Source organism: Balearica regulorum, chromosome 14, assembly GCF_011004875.1.
Source record: "Balearica regulorum gibbericeps isolate bBalReg1 chromosome 14, bBalReg1.pri, whole genome shotgun sequence".
Taxonomy (NCBI): Eukaryota; Metazoa; Chordata; class Aves; order Gruiformes; family Gruidae; genus Balearica; species Balearica regulorum.
The window spans coordinates 10,528,906-10,542,604 of NC_046197.1; the positions used below are offsets into that span (position 1 = coordinate 10,528,906).

General features: G+C 53.7%; 1 protein-coding gene across 1 annotated transcript; it reads right to left on the reverse strand.

The window, feature by feature from the left end:
- Positions 1-6,608: 6,608 nt before the first annotated feature.
- On the reverse strand, positions 6,609-9,282 carry NKX2-5 (NK2 homeobox 5). Its single transcript, XM_075766206.1, has 2 exons — positions 8,839-9,282; positions 6,609-8,056 (listed from the first exon to the last, which is right to left on the reverse strand). The coding sequence occupies exons 1-2, from the start codon at positions 9,131-9,133 to the stop codon at positions 7,449-7,451; spliced, it is 903 nt and encodes a 300-aa protein (XP_075622321.1). The 5' UTR covers positions 9,134-9,282; the 3' UTR covers positions 6,609-7,448.
- Positions 9,283-13,699: the final 4,417 nt, after the last annotated feature.

Genomic DNA, 13,699 nt, shown 5'->3' on the forward strand with positions numbered 1-13,699 from the left:
AACCACCAAACAAACAAACAAAAAACCCTAAGATAAAATTCTCGAAGTGAAATACTGGTAGGCTCTAAATTGGTTCTGGCTCTAACCAGACACATGTAGTCACCTCAGGGCTGGCTCTCAGAGGTGCTGATGACCAGTAGCTCTCACTGATTTTTTTAATTATTATTGTTTTGGGGTTTGGTATATCTAAAAGGAGAAATCAGCCCAAGGTTCCAGGCAGGCGGGCACGCTACACTGGATGGCTGTGAGTGTTGGGTGGGAGATATGGCAGAACATCTCTTTTTATAGCAGCAATTCCGCTTTCATGTCTTCAGGACTAGGGTTAAGTAAAGCAATTTTTTTTTTTTTTTGCATTGCTTGAAAAGGACTGTCTATAAAAATGCCAGTGAGGAACCTGCATTCTGATCATGGCTGTATGCGTGGCATCTCTGAATGTTTAGTGGCTATAGGATGGGGATTCTCACAATACCTGTTGATGTACGGGGTATGGATTGCTTTCTGGGCATGTAATTGGAAAGAAAAACTCAGATATAACCCAGAACAAGTAAAAAAACTCCTCTAACCCTCATAACCCAAAACAAATAGCAGAAGGATACTGGAGCCTCAGCATGGGAGGATGCCAGAAACGTAGCTGGGTGTCAGCAAGTCCATCTACTTCCACTCTGAGCCCTTGTACGCTGGCCGTGTCGGTATGAGAATCTTCAGTGGGATTAACCATGTCCGTAAAGTGAAGTGTGTGTAATTGCAGGGTGGATCTGGACCTGTCTCTGTGGGTATGCAGCAGAGAGGGAAGCAGCAGCTGACACTGCACAATGCATAAAGCAGTACATGAAACCTCAAGTCAACCAACAATTTTATTTTCCTTCCCTGAAATAGCATAAATCATCTAATTGATATCATTAAAAATGACTTGTCGAAACCAGGCAGTGGGACTTTGTTCTAACTTTTTTGTACTTAAAAATATAAGAAACTTTCTTATTTGACTGAAATGGTTTGGGTTTTTGTTGTGGTTGGTTTTTTTTGTGACCTGTTTTTTAACGGCTTCTCTTGATGACAGCCAGCCAGCACTATGCACATGTCTGTATGCTGCACCTCCGCCGACTGCAGCGACTGCTCTGAAAGCAGCTTTTATTTTTCACAGATAGTAAGGAGTACAAAAAAAATCCTGGCCAGGAAGGATGGGATTTGGGGGCAATTTCTAGGAGCCAGTACTGTGACTTATTCAAAGCTTATGCTGGAGGACAATGCAATCTATTTAGGAAATGTCTGCTGTGCTAAAATAAACTATGGTATATTCTTGTGGCAACAGAATTCACCAAATCCTATTCCCAATATGCAGAACACCTAGAAAATGTTTCTGAGAGTAGGTGGTTTTGACTGTGGAAGCTAATAATTTGCTCAACAACCAGATTTGTTGGTCCTAGGACTAAAATTCTAAAATGCCTTTCTAAATTATGTTTGTTATGTTTCTTACTAAGTAGTAGTTAAAGCAGTTCACAGAATTTGAAATACTTGACAAACTTGCTTTTCTTTTCCTGTTTGAGCCTGTTACTCCTGACCTTGCCCACTGTACAGTAGCATCATTCATGCTTGTTTCCCCTTCAGCCTACCCATCTCCACAAATAGTAATTTAGCTCCAGGATGTCTCCCCAGGACCAATTAATTTTATCTGACCCAAAGAAATAAAATTTTTTTTGGCCACTAAGAGATTCTGCCCTTTTGCAAAGTAGGTTGTTTTGGGTTTGTTTTGTTGGGTTTTGGGGGGGTTTTTTGAACAACTTAATTTCCCAGCACATCAAACTAAGCAAGTATTGAGTGATCTCTGCAAATCGTGTTGGTGAACCCCTGAACTTGCACAGCCCCTACTTACATTTGTGTAGGCATGAGGCTCTGCCTACATTGACCTGACTGCAAATGTGATGCTCCTCTCTAATGGAGCTGTGAAAAGTGCCCAGATCTCCTGACTTACAGACCTGTGGTTTAATCATTCGCCCATGCGTCTTTGACACCAAAAAAAAAAAAAAAAAAAAAAAAAAAAAAGTTATTTTAAGCAGGGATGACTTAACAGAGGTGTTATAGTCTCAGTGGAGTCAGTATATCAATTGCTCAGTACATAGAGCTGGTTTAAAAATGCCCTGCTTAGCTTTTCTGAATTTTCATCTCTTCTCCTGGGCTTCTGTCAACTTTTCCTCTTGCTAAGTTTCCAGGAAACAGTTTATTTTCTGTCTTATTCTGCCTCTTAAAGTATTCATCCAGACTCCATGGACATGGCTTGTATGTGATTTGTGGTTCCAGCAACTCTTCTACTCAGACTTGCCTATTTTCACTCATCCTGGCCAACCCATCAGCACTAGTAGCCATTTCAGGCAACAGTCTGGGATAAGTCTGTGCAGTACCGTGGTGGAAATGGTAGAGATGGTTTAAAACTGGGCAATTAGCTAAGACACAGCAGCACAGCCTTCACTGTAGCTAGAAGCAGCAGCAATAACCTAGTTCAGCTGATGCTTTTGTAGATTCCCTTCTGTTGGGACCCAGAAGGAAGAAAATGCATATGGATCATTATACTACCCATGAAGTAGAGGAAGCAGGAAGGATGAGATGTCTGTAGAGGCTGGAATGGAGTTTGTACTAAAATAATAAAGCAAGCTGTTTTGAGAGAGGAAAAGCTGGTGGAAAAAAACCCGTTGGAGTTCCCTTTGGTGTGGAAGTGAACTCAGGAGAGGTTAGGAAAGGGCTGTGGCTGATGGACTGCACTGAGGATGACCTTGTCCTGAAACGGGGCTTTCTTACTGAATAATGCTCTGGAGTGGCAGGGTTTAAAACGACTGTAGGAGACAGGTAGTAATTTTCAAATAACTTATTCCATGTCACTTTACTAAACCTTGATTGATTAACTTTCACAAATGTATTGCCAGTGCTGGATCTTCTGTGAGGAGAAATCGCCGCTTCCCTCTCTTTCTGCAGTAAAATGTAGTATTACATTCATGTTGTAGTAAATAACCACCCAGGGATGAAAAATAAGACTCTAGGCTGAAAGTCTATCCCTTTCTCACTCTGCAGACAACGTGGAGTAGTGTTTTAAAGGTGTTGATTCTTCTTAATAATCCCCATTAACAAGAAATCACTTACTGCTGATATTGATCTAAACTGTTGTCAGTGAGATGAATTAGGAGCAGGGGCTAGGGAGAGAGGGTTGTTGATCTGTTGTTTTCCTGCTGGGCTTCTCAGAACATTGAAACATTTAGCTAATTCCTGCCAGAACCATATCTCCTTGTTTTCTGACTCCAGAGAGTAACTTTCTGTGTGAAAACTCCTTGAACTAAAGGAATAAAATTCTGACCACAGATGCACTTTAGGAACTGCAGGGGTGTTATTTGGGAAAAACAATTACTTCAGTTTCTATACAATTGCTAAAGTCAAGGGATTTGGTATCAGTTCCTTACAGCTGAAAACTTGTTCCTGTATAAATTGTGTGAATTCCAAAGAGTTTGTATAAACCTACCATATGTGATTTGTCTGAAGAAGACAAGTGGTGCTGAGCTGCACTTGTTCCTGTTACTTTCAGGTGGAGCTGGGGGCAATGATTTCTTCTGAAAAAGCTGGTCTAAAACAGAAAAATGAATGCTAGTGCCAGGCTGTGTAATAAAAAAAAAAAAAAAAAGAGCTGAGGAAAGGACAGTCATATCAAATCCAAGTGCAAATCTTATTAAAACCTCCTTCCTACAACCGTTAGCATGCCTCCAAACACTCAGAGGATCTCTGATTTCTGAACCTGGTTCCCTGGGGAAATGCCAGTATCCTGCACTTTGCTCTGGAATAATGTTTTCTAAGCAAAGGTTTTTCATAGTGCTCTACACACATGAAACACTTCAAGCTCAGGCAGAGAAACACGTCAAGTTTGATGCCTTCAGTTTTTCTAAGCATTTGAGAAAGGATTGGACTCAGGAGAGCACATCACCGTGCTGCTGTGTGCGCCGACAGCCTCGGTGCCTTCGAAGTCCTGCGGAGACCGTTTACCACCGCCTGACCCTGTTGGCTGTACTGGCTGCAGAGGCTGTTCTTGCCGTGGAGCTGGAGGTGAGGCGGACCTGGAGGAGCAGGACTAGTAGCAACGGGGTGTCTGTGCACGTGATGACAGCGAGCCCCCCTTGGCCAGAATCAGTGTGCCGGGGGTTAATTCTTACTGTATATCTCTTGTGCTTCCCCTTAATCCAGCTAATGAAAGGGCTTTAACTGTGCCTCGCTCTGCGGCTGCTGGTGCCTCTGCCAGAGCTGGGCTGCTGCACTGTGCTCGGCCTCAGCCAGCTGCGGCTGTGTCCTCTGCCTAAATCGCTTTCTGAACTGGCTCCAAGGCTCCGGCTGCTGTTCCAAGCCCCTGTCTTATCCTGCCCTGCATCTGCCTGTGATGCAATTCCCACAGGAATGGGGAAGCGTGGGGAGGAGGGGACCGTGTGAGCAGCCGTGCAGGCAGAGGCTGTAGTACATCCATCCCTACTGAGAATGAGCACAGTGAAGTCCTGGAAATTGGACCCAATGCCAGTGCCCAGAACAGCCTCTGCAGAGCGACAGCAGGCCAAATCCCACCAGCCAGTCTGATTCCCTGATAGTTGTAGCTCTGAGATACTATGGCAGGCAAATAAACAGCTTCAAAGAAATTGAGGGATGTGAGGAAGGGAAAGGATGTTCAGAGGATGGAAGTGAGAGGCGTGCTGTGTTGAGGTGTGGAGTTACTTTCTCCCAGGCTTTCCTGAAGCCTCTGTGCAGTCCATCTTGTAGACCACTTTAAGTGCCCTACTCAGGGCCAGCCTCTGAAAGTAGTGGTTCAAGTTTTAGCTAATCTTAATGCTTTCCCTCATGTTAATGCAGGACTTGTCCTGTCTCCTGAGGGCTCCCTGTGAGCTCTGATCCTGGCCATGCTCTGCAGTGGCAGGATCTGACTGCCAGTGAACGCCCGTGTCACAGAGTGGGGATGGCAGCAGTGCCCGTTTTACAGATCAGGCAAACTGAGACACCAAACTGCAACTCCCCCACAGCATCCAACAGTGGCAGAGTTTAAACCCAGCTCTCTTCTGCCCCCTCCCATGCTTTCCCTGGGGCTCTCAGGAAGGTAGATACCCTTGGCCCTTTTAAAGCTGGGTGTTTTCTGGCTAACCTGCTTCCTCTCTACCTTCTGCTGTAATCTGTGAGTCTTTCCAATGCAAAGTCTGTATGGGAAGAATGCAAAAGTCATCATGCGGCCAGTGATACCGGGATTGGAATGGTTTCAAATGAGGAGAAGTAGCCTTTGCTTCTTCCTGGGCTGTGCAGCTGTGGGGCTGGCCCCAGCTCTTGTGCACTGAGGGGCAGGCAGCTGTGTGTCCCTGCTTCAGGCTGGTAGGCTCTGGTCCCCTTTGTTGTAATAGACCCAATGTCCCTCTGCCTCTCTGGATCAGTGTCCCCAGTCTCCTTGGGGGGTGGCAGAAGGCCACCCTTTGCCCAGCCCGGAGCCCTGGACAGGTGTCTACACTCCATGCTGCATTTGGGGCTTTGTGAGCAGCACCAAGGGCTTCTCTTCCATTCGCCGAGATGGGAAGGAGGTTGGAGCTCCTTATCTGTGCAATCCTACCTCGGGGTGTGTGTGAGGTTGGTCCCCTTGGGAAAGAGGGATAGGAGGCTGCAGGCAGCTTCCATTCACCGGCAGCTTTCATCCTATGTCCCAGGGCCACAGCCACCCTGTCTCCATCCCTGTTTACTGATGGGGCCGATATGGCCAAGGCAGGAGAGGTTGCAGGTTCCCCTAATCGCCTTATCACCGGGCCGGAGAATCTCAGACACTCAGAGGATGTTTTGACTGCGCTAAATTACAATGTTTGTTGTTTCTCACTCCCAATAATTGACATTTGATAGTGACTACTGTAAAAGCGACCGGCGGGCTGGGGCTGAGGCAGAGGAGAGGCAGGGACCCGGGCGGTGGGGAGCCCTGCTCGCTGCCCCTGGGCAGTTTGGGGGCAGGCGGGGGGGGGGTCTTTTCCCCTCTGCCCCATGAAGACAGGGTGCAGAGGGGCTGCCGAAACCTCCCGCGGGGGCGCGGGGGGCAGTTCCCCTCGGGCAGAGCCGGTCCCCTTGTTTTTATGGCTTGGGATGGTTTTTCCCCTTTGCATTGCCTTTCTGTACAAGGAAGAAACCAGCCGCTCGTCCCCCTCTCCGGACCGTGACGGGCTCCCGGAGCGGCGGAGTCACCGACGCGGGGGGGGAACGTGGCCGGCCCCAGCCCGAGGGGGTGGGGGGGGACGACACGGGACACGAGCGGTGCATAGCGGTCCTGCCCGGGCTGGGAGCCCAAAAGCGGCTTTCAAATTATTTGCAAAAGACGTTAAAATACAAGTACCGTTTGCAGGCGTCAAAACGGGAATTGCTGAGATTACGGCGGGGCTACCCAAAGCGGGGTGAGGGGTAAGGGGGGGACCGGCAGGGAAAGGCTCTCGTGAGCGCAGGAGGCGGCAGCGTGCGGGCGGTGAGAGCCCCTGGGGCGGGCGGCTCCGCATCCCACCGCCCCCGCGGTGCGGGCTGCTGTCGCCGGGGGATGCTGGGGGCTCGGGCCGCACAAGGAACGCCAGGGACGCGCAAGGTTAAGCCACTCTCTTTAATGACAACTCGCTGATCTCCATCAGCTTGTACAGCAAAGGGAAAAACGTACGAACGGGCGGCGGGGCGAGGGGCGGACAGTGCATTTCAATACTAACTCACGTTTTAGTGCATAACCCTACGGGGACCTGGCAGGTCGGAGTGTCTGTATTCCTCGGCCGGGGGGGGGGGGGTCTGTCCTCGTTCGCGCGCTGGCGAGAGCCGCCGCCGGCCCCGCTCCCGGCCCGGCCCCGGGCGCCTGCGGGGCGCAGCCGGGGTTGGCGTTAGCAGCCTCGCAAGGGGAGACCTGGGGGCTGGCGGGATGCTTAACTGGCCGGACAGCGGGGACCGTACGGGAAGTGCAAAAATTAAATGTGGATCTCAATAATTAGTATAGAGTAAAAATTATGGGGGGGGGGGGAAGGAGTTGCACGGCTTGGCTCGCTGTTGTTGGGAACAAGTCAAGCAGAATGACCGGCTGCTTTGTAGGAAATAAGGAGGGGAATTACCGGGGCGAAGACCCCGGTGGAAAGGGGAGCCAGAGGGGCCGGGCGGACGGGTCGGGAGGTGCGGGCAGTGCTGAGCCTCCCTGCGCGGTGCCCGCCTGGCCCCGCAGGAGCGCGGCCATCGCACGGAATACTGAAGACCTCGGACCTGCTGGAAATGGCCGCCATGCTAGTGAACTCCGCCGGGATGCTACATTGAACCGTCCTCATCCTCCCCGCAGCCTGGAAGTGTCCCGAGACCGGCTCGCAGGCGCGGCCGAAGCCCCTCCATGCCCGGCCCCGGGGTCTCGCCGGCAGCCGTGGTCCACGGAGGGGAGCAGGCTGGGTGCGGGGGCGGCTCTACCAAGCTCGGATCCCGTGCAACGTGGAGATCCCCGCGTTCCCCTGCGGGATGGCCGTCTGCACTGAATTCAAGTCCCCTACGCTGAAGTTCATGAAGTTGTTGCCGGCTGCCGAGGGCTGCATGGTCTGCACGGACGGGTAGTTGCAGTTGTAGTTGGCGTTGCAGGCGGGGCTGTTGTAGTTAGTGTACGCGGGGTAGGCGTTGTAGGTATAGGGGTTAATGCTGACATTGTACGGCGAACTGTAGGGAGAAGACTCCCCCAGGCAGGGCTTCCCATCGCGCACCAGTACCGGCACCGCTATCCTCCGCGGGGGAGGGATGCCCACCATTTCGAGGGTCTGATCCTGTCTCTGCCTTTTGCATTTATACCTTCGATTCTGGAACCAAATTTTCACCTGGGTGGATGTGAGCTTTAGGACGTTCGCTAGGTGGTCTCTCTCGGGAGCCGAGAGGTATTTCTGCTGCTTGAACCTTCTCTCCAGTTCGTAGACTTGGGCTTGAGAAAAGAGGACGCGAGGTTTCCTCCTTTTCCTCTGTCTGGGGCGCTCGGGATCTTCCAGGTCTCTCTTCTCCTGCTCCAGGCTTTTGTGCAGGGAACACAGTTCTGCAGCAAAATAAACGGCCAAAGGAAAAAGGGGGAGGAAAAAAAAATGTGCAAAAAAATAAAGCAGTGTTCAATAAACAGCGTGCACCGGGAGCGAGCCCCGGTTCTTCCCCGGCCCCGCGGGCCGCCGCGACGACCCGCTCCTGCGGCAGCGGGACCGGCCCTGCCTCGCTCTTTAAGTACCTCTTTAGCAATTTTCCGTCGGTCTTTGTTTGTTTGTTTGAAAACAAGGATGCTCCATGCACTGATTTGAGTCGCGACCGTCTGTCCCACAGCTTGCATTTATCGCATTTATCCCACAGCTATCGCATATAGCCTTTGTACTGAATCTCCCCCCGACCCCGTGGGGGTACGCTCAGCCGAGTGAATTAGCAATTAGATTTGTCGCCTAATTTCTGGACAAGCTCGAGGCCTCGCGTATCATCCTGCAGCTTTGCCCGTCCCGTTGGGCAGCCATCGCGGCCCCAGTCCCCCCTCGGGGGAGCCGCGGGGGTGTCCTGGGCCGGGGTCGGTGGGACCCTCCCCGCGGTGGGTCTGTCCCGCTCCTGCACCGCGGGGCCTGGGAGGGGATGAAGATGCTTTCGCTCCCCGGGCCCCGCGGCCTCCTGCCCGCAGCCCCGCACTGTCCCCTCGTCCCCCGCCGCCCCTGGGGAGCCCGAGCCACCCACGGCCGAGCGCCCAGCCCCGGGCTGGGGGGTCACCTTCCCCCTCCCCTCCCTTTTCCTCTGCTCGGAGGCCACCGGCGAGCCTCGACCAGCGCGGCCGTTACTCGCTGGCTTTACCTTTCTTGTCCGCCTTGGCGTCCTTGGCCGAGTCCATTTCCACGTAGCTTTTAACGTAGTAGGAGCCGGGGAAGGCGGCGGCGGTTTTGGCCGGGTGCGCCTCGGGCAGCTCCTCCCGCAGGTCGGGCAGGGCCGGGGGCTCGGCGCTGTACGCCTCCTGCTTGAAGGTGGCCAGCATGCAGGAGGGGGAGGACAGCGAGGAGAGCTCCATGGAGGCCAGGCCGCTCTGATGCTGTTCCAGGTTTAAAATATCCTTGACCGAGAAGGGTGTCGTTGTCACAGGGCTAGGAAACATTGCGGAGGAGAGCGGGGCAGCGGCCGGAGCCCAGGGTCATGGAAAAGTAGGTGAGGAGCAGCCAACCTGGAGCAGTGGTGGAGCGTGGGCTCACGGAGGGGGCACATAGCATTCCAGCGAGTAGCCTTGACTTGTGCGGTGGAGGCAGGTAGGACCAGACCATAAGGGAAGGGAAGGAGGGACTAGGCAGTTTTTGGGTGACTTTAGCTTTCTATTGGCCAACATTGCAGTGATGGTATGAGAGATGCAAAGTTCCATGTCACCTAATATAGTAATACATCTCAAAAACATCCCCACTCATTTAAAGGGGCAGCACTGTATTTATCCAGCTTTTTCCCGCTGAGTTTGTTGATCCATTTAAAAAAAAAAAAAAATCCAGAATGGCCTAATGTGTACAAAGCCACTATCTGATGCCATCTATCATACAGTCAGATTAAATAAACAGGCCGGGAGGAAACCATCAACTAAATATGTGCTGATTTCATTTTTTTTTTTTTTTTAAGTGAGGGAACGGAGGTTTCGTTTTTCGTTATTCTGCAATATCCGATCGCAGGAACTAGAAAATGGGAGTTTACCGTTGTGTGAAGCGCGCTCAAGGGGAAATCCACGCTTGAGGTTTATACAGATATTCTGAAGCAGCAGAGCGCCTGCAAAATCCAGCTGATAGGAGACAGACCCTAAACAACCCCTGCCTGGCTTTGGACGGGGGAATGCCGGTTGGGTATACTCCCCGCCTGTTTGTAAAGCTTTCAAACAAAAAAAATAGCACTGCAGGAAACGCGGGTTGAAGGCGTTGCAAAATATACAGGGGTCTTGGGGGCAAGAGAGGGACAAGTCAAAGCAACCGGCCGCTGGGCTGCGGCCGGGAGCCGGGGCCGAGCCCCGGTGCTGGCCAGGTCCCCGCAGCCCGGGTGGGCGCACGGCTGCCCGCGGGGCCCTGGATTCACGGGGCAGAAGTGGGAGCTCGTTAATTTAACGCGCTTGGAGTCGCCAAAATAAATCGTAGCGGCAAAGTCGCAGGTTAGGGAGGGGCGTTCCGGCGCTTTCGGGCTTCGGGGGCCAGGGAGGGGGAAAAAAAAAAAAACAAACAAAAACCCCCAAACTCCTCTAGCGACTTCTTCGGTGCGGACCGCCCGGCTCCGAGCGGCACGGGGACCGGCTCGTCCCCGCTGAGCCCCGGCGCGGCCGAGGGCGGTGGGTGATAAGTCAGGGACGGGGGAGCCGAGAGGAGAAGCCCCGTGGGAATGCGGTGAGTTGGGGGGTCCCTCGGCCAAACCCTGCCCGGGGAGGCCGGGGGGTCCCAGGGCGAGTTTTGCAAATCCTTCCTCCTCCCGCAGACAGAGGAAACCCTCCGAGGCGGGTGAAAACGCGGGCACCTGCCCGCAGCCGCACTCTCTGGGCTGCTCCTTCCTGAATGTACCTGCCGCTGTCCCCACTCCCCCCCGAGATTTTGTGTCTCAGCACCCTCGAGCTCCCTTCTGGAGAATTTAGTTAACAATATTTTTGTGAGTGATATTGTGACTTTCGTCCCACTCTCTGGGACCGCTGGCCGGTGCTGTCCTGCGAGCGGTTTGTCCGCGAACCAGATAGGGGTTTTGAGATCACAGTTGGAGCAATTAGTGTGTACGAGGAGGCCTGAAATATTGCTGTTTAATGAGGGGAGGGGGACGGCAAGCGGCCATCTCGCTCTTTGCGGCTGCGCTTCCTGGGGACTTCCCTGGGAAACAGCTCGGAGGGGACTTTCCTCGGTTGCAGGAGAAGGGCTGAAGTGCCCGGGGAAGGTGGCGGCAGCCTCAGCAGCTCGGTTTAGGAGGGGCCTACGGCAGGACTGTGCCGGGTGTCTGCGCCCCTCGCCCTCCGCACCGCCCGGCGGTCTGTCGAACCTCGTTGCCTCCTTTTTATTAGAAGTTAATCGGGACAGGTTAGATGAACACTAAACTAACGAACTGATCCCGATCCTCCCCTAAATCCGGATCCGCGGCCGCAGGTTCTCCTGCCTTGGTGGCATCCACCTCCCTCGGGACGGGAGAAACGGCGTTCAGTCCGTCCGTCCGAAAAGAGCACAGTCCGGCCTTGTGCCTCGCATAGGAAGGGGTTCAGCGCTCCCTTCCTCCATCCTGGGCCCAAAACGCCCTTCCCGGGTCAGGCCCAGAGCTCGCAAGGCAGTGCCTGCCCCCGAGGTCCCCCTCTGCCCGGTGAATCCGGAGGGCAAAGCGTACCCGCCCCGGTGGGGGTCCGACCTCGGCCGCTCCGGGTCGGGAGCGCATCTCTGCGTCCGCGGGCGGGAGGGCTGCCGGCCGACAAACTGCTCTGAATTGAGGATTGCCGGGTTTCCTCCAGACCCCCAATCACACGGCGGCTCCCGATCGATGTGGGCCCTGCTGCAGAGGGTGGAAGTGATTAATTGAACGATAAGCCGGAGCTATCATTTGGAATGTCATTAATGCGTCGGGGAGACATTCATTGGAGACAGACAGCGTTATCTCCGCTTTATCTTCAACAATGCATCACTTTTAATACTGCAGTTTAGAAACAAATGGGGGCTTTAGCCTTAGCCCTTCTCTTCGTGTTTATATTTTTGGAAGAATCACAACTAGTGGGAGTCCCGGGCTCGGCCCCCTGATAAATGAACATTAGCACTTTTTAGAACTACTGTATCAACAAAAAGAGCTGCAGGGCCGCAATAATTGGTGAAAAAGCAAACACTCCGCAAAGAGAGGCCAGGTCTGCTCTGTGTCCGGCTGATTGATGAATGTTACTGACATACAGCAGCTCACGGACTTTCCGGGTCGGGGCTCAGCACCCATTCCTCTCCCCCCCCCCCCGCCAGTTTCCCCCTTTCCCGGTGCTCTCCAGCAGCCCGCTGAAGCCAGGCTCCGACTGCAAACGGCGTTTCGGCCGAGGGCAGCCGAGCAGAGGGGACAAAGGCAACCGGTTCACCCAGCTCCGGACCCTGCTTGCAGCCCTCAGGCCTCTCGGTCCCCGTCCTGCCCAGCCCGGGGTGACCTGCCCGGGTGTCCCGGTTAAGCCCCCGGGGCGGGGGTGAAGGGGATGCATCACCCGCACCTCGAGCTCTCCCACGCCGCTTTTATCCTCTGTGGGGCCACTTTCGGTTACAGGCCAGTGGGCGCGAAATTAGAATCGCGTTTAAATAACATGCAGAAAGGAGTAAAGGGAGACAGGACCCCGGAGGAACGCCCTGAAACACCTTCTCCAGCCCACCCGTCCCGCCGGGCCCCATGCCCCGTGGGCGTACGTGGGGGAGACGGGGTGAGGAAAGCCGATGATGTTTTCCTGGCTGCAAGGGCAAAGCGGGGGGTGCCCTGCTCCGTCCTGCCGCCTTCACGCGGTTTGCAGCTTGTTCTCGCTGCCCCTCGGGACTGAGCCTGGCCCCCACGCCCAGAAAAGCCCCTCGCAGGTGAGGGTTGTCTTCCACACCGTCTCGTTACTTCTCTCCGGGATTGCTAAATACAATTTGGGGTGCGTGTGTGTGTTTTGTGTGTGTTATCGCTGTTTGATTTTTTTGGTTTTGTTTTTAATTTTTGCTGAAAACAAACAAACAAAAAAACCCAACCCCGCAATTAGCTCCGGAGAGCACATCCTCTGTCCTCGTGAGCTTTCGACACCTCGGACTGTTCAGAGAGAGATGGGGCCTTTTAAAAAGTTTTCCTTTTAATCCCAGTCGGTTAAGATGTCCAGGGCCCCCTCCCGCTCTAATTCCCGGCTATCTCCCGGGGACTCTGTTTATACCTCACCAGTAAACGCCGGGGTTTGAAACCTTGTCACTAATTGAGTGCTAACACTTCAGGTGCTATAGATTTGTTAAGAGCCAGTAGTCCAGAAATAGCCTATTAGGGTTTCCTTGCGAGAACTTGTGCCAATCTCCCGGTTCCCATCGTAGGCGGCGGGAGCCGCCGGGACCTCGAGATGTCCGCGGGTCCCTGAGGGGTCCCCAAGGTCTTTTGGCCAGATATTTATTTCAAACAATTGGAAAGGGATGCTACAAAACGGCGAGTCCGCGTTGAATAAATCCTTCCGGCGTGATAGCTGGTCTGCTGGCCGTGTCCGCTGGGGCAGGGTCCCGTTGGGGGTGCCGGAGGGGGCCTGGGGGCTGCGGGGGGGCCGCACTGCCCGGTTGCGGGAGGCGGCTGGGGCCGGGGACAGATTTGCTTTCACCCCTCTGGATTTCTGCAGTGAAAAACGGCTTTGGAGCTGTCCAGGCGCTCCACTCTGCTGCAGCTAAAACCTTCTCTTTTTCTTGTTGTTTTGGGGTTTTTTTGTTTGTGGTTTTTTTTTTTTTTAAATATTTCCCCCTCCTCCCCCCCCCCCCTTTACTCTTTTCTTCCGCCCCCCTCCCCGGTCCTTTCAAGCTCTAACGAAGCCCGCCTTTCCCGGCCGCCCCGCTCTGCTCGCAGCACCGGGGCCGCTGGCGGGGGGAGCAGCCCCGCTCCGCGGCCCTGGCCTCCCCGTCGTCGGGCATTGCGCAAGAAAAAAGAGAGTTTTCACCTTGACGTGAAGGCGGCCTTGGCGAGGGGCCTCGCCTCTGCCCGGTGGTCGGGACTGCTG

Bases quoted from the DNA above. Each gene is read 5' to 3' on its own strand.
- NKX2-5 (XM_075766206.1), bottom strand. From the start codon at position 9,133: ATGTTTCCTAGCCCTGTGACAACGACACCCTTCTCGGTCAAGGATATT. The intron at 8,057-8,838 runs GTAAAGCCAGCG...ATTTTGCTGCAG, and splicing joins CGCCAAGGCGGACAAGAAAG to AACTGTGTTCCCTGCACAAA.